The following is a 12,953-nucleotide window of genomic DNA, read 5'->3' as shown; positions in this document are numbered from 1 at the left end:
GGATAGAAGCCTTATTTATATTCTGCAGCAAGACGGTGTCGCACGCCTAAAATTGCAGATCCACAAGCTCACAGCGGGGCGTGGATGAGACGCGTTGTGAGCTTGTACATCTGCTATGTATTTATAACGTTAATAATACATGCAGGCCAGGGTCTTCAATGTTTTTTAGGTCAAGCCAAGGACCACTTAGCTGAGAGTGAGAGATCAAGCAGGGACCCCCACTATACATAGGCAATTATATTATTAAACTGTGTTGCAGATTAAACTACTTGTTTGACAGCACTACGAGTGTGACCTGTCATTTTTGTTTTGTTTATTTGTTTATTTTCTATTTATATGTTGGTAACATTAATTGAGCTATTACATAGGATATTACATTTTAATCTCTTGAACCCTCTATACTCAAAACCTCAAATTGACCTTTGAGATATAATTATTATACTATAGCCTATGATTATTAGTAATCTAACAATTCCACAATAACCAGCAGAGAGCAGACCCTTTGTTTACTTACATAATTCTATAATTTGGGTTGTTTGAGATGCAGAGCTATAATACTAACCTACAGTAAAACAATAAATTGCTTTGAATTTAAATGTAATGCATTTTTACATGTTTTGGGAAATTAATAGAGCTTTAATATAAATCCTTTCTATTGTGATGAATCTCCATCAAATCGCATCGTATCGGTAGAGGGGTGAATCGCATCGTATCGCATTGATTTGAACTAAATGGTTATCGCATCGCATCGCATCGGGAAGAGGGAGAATCGTATCGCATCGTATCGCCAGGGGATTCCATGTATCTCTAATGTATCGTATCGCTGGCAGTGCATCGAGATGCGTATCGAATCGTGAGATGAGACGAGATTCACATGCCTAGCACGCACGCACACACACACACACACACACTTACTTCCAGCGATGTAGAAGATGCTTTAGAGTCCCCGGCTGCTCTGTTCTCTACCATTTAGCCGTACTGTTGTTGTACCTGGCTTACCATGTCTTAATGCGCACATTAAGGCATCCACATTACTGTGCCATAACGGGGTTCAGGTCTGTCTGGCTCTTACACTGCAGTGTGTGTGTGGGTGCGTGCGTGCGTGCGTGCGTGCACCTGCAGTGCACCTGCAGTTTGGGCAACTCGAAAGCATGCCACATGCCCCAACATTTTATTTACCTACCATATAGTGTCAACCCTTTACCCCTGTGTCGGATCGGTGGTTAGACTGGCATATTCGCCGATACCGATATGACCAATAAGGGCCGATACAGTATCGGGACATCTCTAGTTTCTGTATTTATGTAAACACCACCACACTACTGTAGATTGGCATATAGCTTTAATTGTGAATTAAACAGATTATATTATCAGGGAGAAAACAAAATAAGAACACAAACATCATGTCATGACGTCTTCATCTCCTTGAAGGCGCAGACTAATCATTGTCACTAATCATCTAATCACTAATCATTTTGATGAATTGAACAAGGTGGACCCTCTTGTCAACCTATCTTCATATAATAGGTCCTCACTAATAATCATGAAAAAATTGTGCAATGTTTTTCTACTCTGTCTGTGTCTCATAGGAGGGCTGTGGGCAGTTCAGAATCCGTCTTCCAGTGACATCATCAATGGGGAATCCAAGCTAATAGAAACTGCAGGCTTTCTAGTCCTGAAAAATGTGAAAATGGAAGCCATCGTTCTCACGATAATGAAAATCTAAACATTTTTGTAAAAAAGCCTAATGATGATGTCACTGGGAGACAGTTTCTAAACTGCCCACAGCCCTCCTATGAGACACAGACTGAGTAGAAAAAAATCGTGCCATTTTATCATGATTATTAGTGAGGACCTATTATATGAAGATAGGTTGAAAAGTGGTGAAGTGGTCCTTTAACAGTCTTCGCATTGAGTTGTGCTTGAAATGTACTGCAATTCTGCAAACTGTTAATACATATTTCAATCAATCAATCAAACATTCTCCATCAGTCAAGGTTTGATGTGGATTAGCGACAGCGGTATTCTCGCTAATGACATTAGCTGTGAAATGTCACGTGTGTGTGTGTGTGTGTGTGTCCTTCACTGTTGCCCTATTAATCAAAAGGATAGCAAATACAAGCAATGTTATGTTAATTATTTTTCCCTCCCCCGTTTAATTATACTAGATAAGACCTGTACGTGCCCGTCGGCCACCGGCCTACTTGAGAGCGATGCAACTTGGGAACCTAATAATACCCGTTGTCAACTTGTCATAGCATCTCTTTTAACTTTTATCTTTTGTGCCCATACTCTGTCTGAAGAGTGCTGCAAACTGACTGTGAAAAGTGGACTGGTTAAGTAATCAATTGGCAGGTGTGGGGTTGCCATGGCAATCAATTGGCTGAGGCAGAGGCTGGAAATTGCACAGGTGAGGGGACTTGGCCTCATTAGGCCCACTGGAAGAGCCTGACCAGGTGGGTGTTTCTGGACAACGGTGTGTTCCACCGACTCGAGGCCGGGCACTGCACTCCCTGTGGGGGTGTGGAATGTGTGTGTCGAATTTGAAGTCGGTGGGGCAAACGGTTCTCGAGTTACGTGCATTACAACCGTGCACACACACGCACACAGACAGACGTGGCACATTTATAGTTAGATTTCAGGAGATTATTCTTTTTTATTTAATTTTGGTTCCTTCTTCCCATAAGAAAAAGTCCTTCTGCACAGCTACAATGGACAGGTGCGTTGGATAACTGGAACTGAGAAGTAGAGAAAAAAAGAATGCTGCACACTGTCTTCACTTAGTTCGATTTATTAACGTTCACTCAGACCTTCATCAAGGAATCAAATGAAAAGGATGCCTGATGAAGGTCGATCCGAACGACCCAAACGTTGCTCAATAAATCTAACTCAAGTGAGGGACAGTGTGCGGGATTCTTTTTTCTCTACCTCTCGGTTCCTTCTTCCCAACGTGGGACAACGGGAATATAAACCTTATATGTCCAAAACGGTTACTTTCATGGAAAATGAGAAACAGATTACCTGTGTCTATAAGTTAGAAAATGAACAATCTACGAGCTCAAAACCTGTTACGATGTGCCACGAGTGACAATTCAGATTCACAGAACGCAGTGATTCAGGCTGGAACCCATAGGTTAACTTTCACTATACTTGAGTTACTGTTTCCATTTTCAATCATTTATATTTCAGTCACCACAACTCAAGAATGGACTTGGGCAAAAAGCACTATAGTCTACTAAGGGCAGACATGTGTAAAATAATGCATCTATTCCAAACTCCCAGTAGCATTCAGAATAAAGTGTTTATATGGTGATCTATACCAGTATATACCACCCCTCTCCAGACCGGAATGACAATTAATTCGTAATGGGATCATCTATTCCAATTGAGGTGTTTACATGAGCATTTTTATTCTGATGACTGGAATGAATCCTCTGCATGTAAATGGGGGTCATGTTGTAGTATTGTTTTGTAGTCATCAGGATGATATCGTTGTAATGTTATAGTATTGTTTTGTAGTCATCAGGATGATATCGTTACATGTTGTAGTATTGTTTTGTAGTTATCAGGATGATATCGTTACGTCATGTTGTAGTATTGTTTTGTAGTCACCAGGATGATATCGTTACGTCATGTTGTAGTATTGTTTTGTAGTCATCAGGATGATATCGTTACATCATGTTGTAGTATTGTTTTGTAGTCATCAGGATGATATAGTTACGTCATGTTGTAGTATTGTTTTGTAGTCATCAGGATGATATCGTTACGTCATGTTGTAATATTGTTTTGTAGTCACCAGGATGATATCGTTACGTCATGTTGTAGTATTGTTTTGTAGTCACCAGGATGATATCGTTACGTCATGTTGTAGTATTGTTTTGTAGTCACCTGGATGATATCGTATGTCATGTTGTAGTATTGTTTTGTAGTCATCAGGATGATATCGTTACGTCATATTGTAGTATTGTTTTGTAGTCATCAGGATGATATCGTTACGTCATGTTGTAGTATTGTTTTGTAGTCATCAGGATGATATCGTTGCGTCATGTTGTAGTATTGTTTTGTAGTCATCAGGATGATATCGTTACGTCATATTGTAGTATTGTTTTGTAGTCATCAGGATGATATCGTTACGTCATGTTGTAGTATTGTTTTGTAGTCATCAGGATGATATCGTTACGTCATGTTGTAGTTTTTTTTTGTAGTCATCAGGATGATATCGTTACCTGTAAATAATACATAATAATAATCATATTTAATATGATATCATATCTAATTGGGACCTTGATGAGCGCTTGGAATTGCTGCTAATATAGCATCTCGTGAAATTGCATCATCAATCTGTATGACTAATTTAGCTTTAGGTAATTAAGTAGATTGATGTCAAACGTAACTTTATGGATACTTTTACTCGAATTTGAGTATTACAATGTAATTGATAATAACCAGGTGCAGTGCTATACAAGGGAGAAGTCACCGAGGGAACGAATCAACCAGCAATTAAGACTATTTACAAGGCAACCATAAATCATTTCATAATTGCAGCGGCAGGAATACAGATGGATCACCTGCTTGTTACATCTATTATTCAAGTGAGCCAGCCCAGGGAAAGTGCTTTCACGTCATTGTGTTGAACGAGGAGATAACAGCAGGGCTATTCTATTCCACACAAACACACACACACACACACACACACACACACACACACGCACACTGACAGACACAAACAATGACGGAGGGAGATTTGATTGATTGATCATTTTATTAGACAATAAAATGCAAACGGTACCGTAAAGCACAAATGGTCCAAAAGGATATAGCACTGAAGAAAGACCTTAATTGCGGTCTTGTTTCCATTCGGCTCCCATACATTCATTCATTCAAAACACAACAATGACATCAGCAATGATATATCTCAAACATAATTACATTTGGGTAATCACGTTCTCTCCCTTTGACCTGATGACAGTGACAGATGCATTTTCAGACTTTTTTTTAAAAGGAAACCAGTGATTTGTTTTGAGGGAAGGGGGAGAGGGTATTCCACGCATGAGTGGCTGTGCTGTGGAAGGTGGATTTACCCATATTTGTTCTAAACATGGGTGGCACCAGATCATTATTCACACTCCCTCTATAGTGTTGTGTCTGTCTGTGTGAATATCTCACCTTTTTGAGGTAATCAGTCAAGTAATTGACGGCACTAATGGAGGGCAGAGCTGTATTTACAATCTTGAGTGTTGGCCCCATTTTCAGTTGCTTGCCTCTGTCTTCTACCCTGAGCCAATTATCCTATGCTATCAAATTGCGTTGCATAAAGGTGGTTCCTCATCGGCCCTAGAGGCCTAGAAGGAGTCAGATTAGTTAGTTTCGGGAGGTCTGGAGCAGAGAGCAGAAGTGCATGGCTGAGCATGTTTATGCCAGGACGTCAACATGTGGGGGGATTAGTGATGTCTGTGAGGATGCATGTCATCTTCTCCCACCGTCAACTGGCTAATCTGGGACTAATCCTCCTCCGTGGGTTTCAGTCAGTGTTCACACCACTCCTCTCCACACAATAGATGACAGCAGCATCTGTTCGTCTATCTATTGTTTCAAAGTGTTTTTGTTTGTCCACTAAGCGGGGGATTCACACTATGGTCCTGGATGATGCGCACGCCACTCGGGACCACTTGGCAGATGTTGTGGTGTAGTGTGAACGCTGCGTGTATACCGTTCCCCGGAGCGGATCACCCAACCGTTCCCCGGGACCACATGGAGGTATATAGTCTCGGGACCGAGACTATAGAGCGTCCCAGTCCCGCCCCCCTCGAGAGACCCGGAAAATAATTCCCTCTTAATTTTCATCATATACTTTTTTTAAAGTATTTATATAAAGACGTTTACGCTGCGGACAAAGCCAACTGGAGTTATGACAAATCATGACAATAAACACAATGTCTTGGGCCAAACAAATAATTAGAAAGAAGAAAAAAAAAAAAATTGTTGTTTTTTTGTTGACTTTTCTTTTCATCACAAGCGGCTGAAACGGTCCCACGAGGTTGCGATGATGTGTTTAGCTAAAAAACAACACTGTTGCACAATGTAGTAGTAGTGAGTGATTTCCTCCCAAATCCTAGTCTGGCATGGCCTCAATGTTCAAATGCTCTGATCATGAGTAAAATATAAATGCTTCTGTCAGTCTGGAGCGACGGAAGCTCTGATCATGAGTAAAATATAAATGCTTCTGTCATACAGTCTGGAGCAACGGAAGCTCTGATCACGAGTAAAATATAAATGCTTCCATCATACAGTCTGGAGCGACGGAAGCTCTGATCATGAGTAAAATATAAATGCTTCTGTCATACAGTCTGGAGCAACGGAAGCTCTGGTCACGAGTAAAATATAAATGCTTCCGTCATACAGTCTGGAGCAACGGAAGCTCTGATCACGATTAAAATATAAATGCTTCTGTCATACAGTCTGGAGCAAAAGAAAACATAGGGCAGAAGAATCCACATTACGCATGCTGTGGTATCGCTATACCTGTACTCGAGTAAGACATGTGAGTCTCACCGCTGCTCCATCATGACATGACGAGGGGGCTGAAAGCCTGTTTCATTTCCTGATGCAGCAGATATAAGCAATGACAGGCAGGAACAGGAACCACTCACGTTCAGTGAGTTATGATGTCCAGATCACAGCCTTCCAGATACCATGGCTGTCTGTCGGGTGGAAACCTTATATGTCCAAAACAATGACTTTTCAGGAAACTGGGTTCCATTCACTGCGTTCCGCGGATCTGAAGATGTCACTGCAGGCGCTGCTCAGTCTGGACAGAGGCTGCTCAGTCTGGACAGAGACTGCTCAGTCTGGACAGAGACTGCTCAGTCTGGTAGTAATATATTCAGTAATACAAAAAAAATACGGCTGTGTGGGGTGAGTTTAGTGAATGATACATTATTATCATCATCATCAACATCTTTCGACCGCGGTCGAGATCATGGATTCCACAATGCTATGCCAGACTTCCCAGTCCTTCATTGCCACCCCCAGTTCCTGCCTACTGAAGCACCGGTCCTTCATTGCCACCCCCAGTTCCTGCCTACTGAAGCACCGGTCCTTCATTGCCACCCCCAGTTCCTGCCTACTGAAGCACCGGTCCTTCATTGCCACCCCCAGTTCCTGCCGACTGAAGCATGTGTCCCTAGCGATGACATCAGGGAACGACAGCTTTCTACCTCTGGTCCGCCCTGAGGCAGGACTCCAGAGAAGAAGGGAAGATATAACCTCATTAGATTAGATTAGATTCAATTTATTGTCACTGTACAGAGTATACAAATACTTAGACAATGAAATGAAGGGTGTACAAATAGTGCACTGAGCCGCTGCAACTGAGTTCGCCGCCACTATAGTTTCGTCCTTGCAGAAAGAGTAGTTAAAGTAAGAAGTTCTGAAGCTCTGTAGCAGTAGATTGGCTATTTTTTGCTATATTTGAATTGAAAACCTGAATATTTCTTTGCTATTTTTTTATTGGAATCCTGAAAAGTAACCATTTTACTTTATGAACTGTTAACATATCTATTTGGACACAAAAAGACAATGACATTTTAATACTGTAGTCATGAAGTATTAGTCATTTAATACTAGAAAGTAATTCAAGCGGGTTTGGAATTGTAACAGCGGAAATCGATACTATATCACTATTCTGATATTAACATGAGGGCCGTATTAAGTGAAGGTGGAGATAAGAGTTTCTGGCCATCAGCCTAGATATCTGCCTGTCCGGCCGGGGGCCATATGTGAGCATAACTGAATTAGTGGTACATATATACGTTCTGTGCTGGAGTGACAGTCTCCATGTCGACATGTCCATTTTGTTTGGGAGCTCTGACGAATGCGGTGACCCTGTTATTGGCTGTCTGCTCTGCTGCCAGAGGGACGGGAGACTGTGATTGGCTGTCTGCTCTGCTGCCATGAGAGGGACGTATGGGAAGCTGAATGACGCGCCCTGTAGCTACAACATGCTCTGCTCATTATCTCCCCTGATAGCGGATGGCATGCAGGCCTGTTGTGAGAGGCTAATTGTTTCTCTCTCTCTCTCTCTCTCTCTCTCTCTCTCTCTCTCCTCTCTCCTCTCCTCTCTCTCTCTCCCCCCTCCTTCCATGTATGTTCTGACCCTGAGTAATGGTATCCGCTCATGGGGCCTGGGGGACCACATTATGCACGTCGCACGCACGCACACAAACACAGCCACATAAATGAATGTACAGAGTTTGGGTCTCCTGTGGTGTATAGGTCTACAGTAGTATAATGGTCAATTAGTCTCACTGTCAGCACAGACACACAGCCACGTTCATGAACTATAATGCACACAAGGGTCCCCCAGGGGTCCCTGGCACACACGTACGGGGACCCCCAGGGGTCCCTGGCATACACGGGGACCCCCAGGGGTCCCTGGCATGCACGGGGACCCCCAGGGGTCCCTGGCACACACCCTGGCCTGCTTCCAGGGGGTTTTCCAGGTAAATTAGTTGAAGTTGATGGATTGCCGTGATTTTTTTTCCACACGAAAACATGATCATCAGGTAGCCTATTATTATTATTATATAAGGAGGATTTGTTTTTCAAAAAAAGTGTACAGTATTTGTTAAAATGTGTTTTTCTATGTGGACACACCCACCAGTTCATTAAGTATGCATGGTTTGCCTGGTGGGTGGGGATGGGTGGTGATCCACCTGAACTGAAGCCACACACACAGCTGTTGTTGTATGATGGTGTGTGCGTGCGTGCGTGCGTTTGACTGTATTTCGTCTCACCACCAGTTTCTTAGTTCAATTCTCATCAGTGTTCATTCTCAACATAACAACATGCTCACTGACATAACTAGCCACGCACCTTCTACAGTCTAGACACTTCTACCAGGTCTTTGGTGCAGTGTTGATTTAGACAGCAAATTTAGTTTTAGTCAAAATCTTTAGTTCTAGTAACATTTTAGTCACCTGGAATGTTGTAGTGGTAGTCTATAGTTCTAGTCAACTATATTATCATACGATTTCAGTGTCAATCTTTCCCGATCCGATCTTTATATTTTTAAGCCATATCACAATAGCAAATATCCTAATGTATGTCACTCTAGTCTAGTCTGTTGTGTTGCCTTTCAATTATTGAAAGGCAAAATGTGACTACCGGTATACTTTTATTAGAATGACTGTCATTGTGTTTTTGTATACAGCTTTATATAACTGAAGTCAAAACTCTTAAAGAGTATCTCTCTCATTCATAGAGAGTACTACAGACACCTATGACATCATGCATAGCGGGGGTTGCATTTCCTTTGTTTTTATCATAGGTGTCTTTCACGCCTGTTTGATGATCTCTGACTGAGACCAGAAGGAAAACACCTAGCATGAACTCAACAGTTTTTACAAATCCTCATTGCTTATACATATTTCTTTGAGATTTACATTATTGCATTTTGGCTGGCCTTGATGCCGTTGAAATGGCTGATTTTAGACTTGCTGAAAATAGCCGATCTGCAAGCTCACAACGCGTCTCAGGGCAACGTGCTGTGGGCTTGTAGATCTGATATTTTCAGCATGCAACCAAGTGTAAAATTGCTTTTGTCTTTTACTTATACTGGATCTCTTGTCCACTAGCCCCTTCCTAACTAGTTTTTATTTGTTGACAAAATAGTAATATATTTAGTTTTCGTCAGTGAAAAAAAGTATAGTCGCGAATATTTGTCGTCATAGTCTTGGTGCTTTTGGTGTTTGGGTTTTCTCACCCTTGTCTTTGTCTTTCCTTCATTCCTTCATGGCCTTCAGGGGGCGCTGGTCTCGGCCTGCGCAGACGACACGCTACACCTGTGGAACCTTCGTCAGAGACGGCCGGCCATCCTTCACTCGCTCAAGTTCAACAGAGAGAGGTGAGCACGATCCTGGTCCTGGGTTCGATTCCCGCTCGGGACGCTGTATATATATATGGGGACTAGGTTGGTGGAGGGTGTGTAGAGCCCAGGATCACATTAGATGATTGACACAGGGGTGAAAAATGGGTTACAAAATTGTGGGATAAAAAAATATATAAAAAAAAATCAGTGCCTTATACCCTATAGGTGGGGTTGGCGAAATGGCCTTTCTGTGTGGAGGTTGCATGTCCCCCCCCCATGTTCCCTAGAGGGTATTTCTCAAGCTTTTCCTATGAATACCCGAATGGCAGGACGTGCGCTGACTGCTATTTCAGGACTTATTTTATTTTATTTTAGTTCCAGTAGCTCTCTGCGGTCCTCTCTCAATCGTTGTTTACGTGTCTCTGCATTGACTGAGCAAGGTGACTTTCTCCAATGGCCACAAGAGTATTATTAAGACAGGTTTACGAAACTTTATGATTTTAAAGTTTGAATAAGGATATGACCTCCACCGTTATATTCATGAAATAAAAACCTTTTCCTTAAAGGGAAGAAAACTGTCAAAGAAGTGATAAGAACTGAATTAGAGGTCTTTCTTGTGACCTTTTTAGTCACAGCGTGAAAGATGTTTTTCTTTTTCTTTTGACTGATACAGACTTAGACGTGCTGCTGACCCTCAAATGGACCCAGCGTGGGGTTTCTCTCTCACACAGTCTCACAAGAACTATAGAACTAAACTAAAGATGTAGGAAATCTCCAGGTAATTGGCATGGCCAGCGCCAGATCCCTCGCCCTTTATCATGTGGATGTGGCTTCAGTCCAGGTTCCACCCATCACCACCCACCAGGAAAACCGCAGGCATAGGACGGGAACCTCTTTTGATGTTTTAAGCATTATGTTATACTTTAGCTATTGAAAAATAGCAGATATACAAGCTCATAGCTTGTAGATCTGCTATTTTTGTCGCCAATTACATTGGCATGAAATATTGAGCACCACTGATATAGAAACATGAGGTATTTCAGAAAACTGTCAGGATTTAGAAGACTACACACTACACTTTTTGGAAAAATAATCTTCCTCCTTATATAAAATAATAATAATTGGTTGGCTTGGTTTTAAGATTTTCTGAAGCAGTATGACAATATGAACATTTGGATAACATGCAGTGGCTGATGGATTTGTGAATGAACCACACATTTACAGAGCTCTGCAAGGTAAATAGATAATTTAATGTACTATACAAATGGCAACAAAATTACGTATCCCCATTATGCAAGTGAAGAGAATACAATTCCATATATATTTTTGATGAAATAAAAGGCCTTCACATGAGGTTATTTCGTTCGCCGACCGCTCAAGTTTGTACGTGTGCGTGGGAGGGAATAATCACAGTGTATCTTCAGCTGCTTTGGGCTGAAGGTAGCCCATTTAGACCTGAGGACGATTCTACAAATGCCTTCTAAATCCTGACAGTTTTCTGAAAAACGCTATGTTTCTATGTCAGTGGTTCTCAAACTATTTCATGTCAAGGACCCCCAGAATTATCTGTATTTGGCCGACCCACATCTGAAAGTATGTTGTTCCAGGGAGCCCCCAGAAGATTTGAGTTAAAAACGTTCGCTCTGAAAGAAAATATATTCAAAGATTTGCGCTGCACATTTTCACGATTTTTCAAAAATAGCAGGCCTACAAGCTCGTAGTGCGGCACTCGGTACCACGCTATGAGCTTGTAGATCTGCTATTTTTCAATAGCGGATTCTGGGCGGATTCCCGCCCAGAATGGGCTAGAGTTGAAGCCAGTCAAATGTCTGCAGACTCTTCCTGGCCTGTCTCACTTTAGAGGTTTAGCATAAATCCACAGGGGTAATCTTAAGACACCATGAAGGCAACCTTAAAAGGTTAACTTCGTTGTGAGTCCCTGGCAAGCACAGGAGAGCGTCTCTGTTGTGGTTATAAAAGGTATCTCCGATCACACGGGTTTCAGCTGAGACCAAAACAGATAATTGAGTTGTGGAACCCGGGACCCAAACGTACTAAAATAATATTATGAATTGATAACGTACGCCCTGTGCCTATTTAAAATAAAATTGTAGACAATCTACATGCACACATCACGGTGCAACGCAGTGTGAGCTTGTGAAACTAGTATTTTCACTATTTTACTTAACCGGTCCATTTCCCATTCATTCAAATTATATTCTCTGTTAAATTTCTATTTGTGATAATCCCTTTTAAATGCATTGTATATTTATGTTTACATTATATGAAACGTAAATAGAAATTGGGATAATTACTCACCAATCATTTCAATTAAGAAGATCTGAAGTTCATGTCAAGGACCCGCAGAAATGGTAGTAAACAAGCTACGATGGATGAGCTGTCAAAGTGCTACAGTCGCCACGTTAGCGACCATACTGACCACAGGGCAGGCTATTTACATTAGGAAAACCATGCATGATCTGTCACTTAAAGGACCACTTCACCACTTTTCAACCTATCTTCATATACAATACACATTTCTTTACTCAGTGTCTCATAGGAGGACTGTGGGCAGTTTAGAAACCGTCCTCCAGTGACATCATCATTAGGCAGATTAATTTTTTTTTGTCATTATCGTGAGAACGATGGCTTCCATTTTCGCATTGCAACTTTTCAGGACTATAGAAAGCCTGCAGTTTATATTAAATTGTATTCCCCTTCGATGATGGAGGAAGGTTTCTGAACTGCCCACAGCCATGAGACACAGACCGAGTAGAAAAAAAAATTCTTTCATGATTATTAGTGAGGACCTATTATATGAAGATAGGTTGAAAAGTAGTGAAGTGGTCCTTTAAACAATGTAGGTTACACACGTTGGAATTAAACATGGAACCTGGAGCATTAGGTGAGTAATTCATTGGATATGTGTTCGACGTTTGTGGTTGTGCTAATGATAAACGGACAGCTGCTGCTAGTGGGATCCTCCTGCTGCTCTTAGACTGTTGCTTTTTCCACTTTCTCAGCCCTAGCAGTCGCTTTATCGCCTTTAAGGCGTATTACTGGTTATTATTTGTGTGTGTGTGTG

General features: G+C 41.6%; 1 protein-coding gene across 1 annotated transcript in view; it reads left to right on the top strand.

Moving 5' to 3' along the window:
* LOC308330427 (syntaxin-binding protein 5-like) overlaps nt 1–12,953 on the top strand; it is a gene marked incomplete at its 5' end in the record, with an annotated part of 196,581 nt that overhangs the window by 119,966 nt on the left and 63,662 nt on the right. Inside the window, one exon of the mRNA XM_080785278.1 lies at nt 9,804–9,904. Coding sequence (XP_080641404.1) covers nt 9,804–9,904 — 101 coding nt within the window. The remainder of the gene's footprint in view (nt 1–9,803; nt 9,905–12,953) is intronic.

This window comes from Protomyctophum bolini (genome assembly GCF_963924005.1).
Source record: "Protomyctophum bolini genome assembly, chromosome: 16".
In the NCBI taxonomy this organism is placed as follows: domain Eukaryota; kingdom Metazoa; phylum Chordata; class Actinopteri; order Myctophiformes; family Myctophidae; genus Protomyctophum; species Protomyctophum bolini.
Note: the sequence above shows the minus strand (reverse complement) of the source record. Positions and strands in the feature narration are given on the sequence as shown.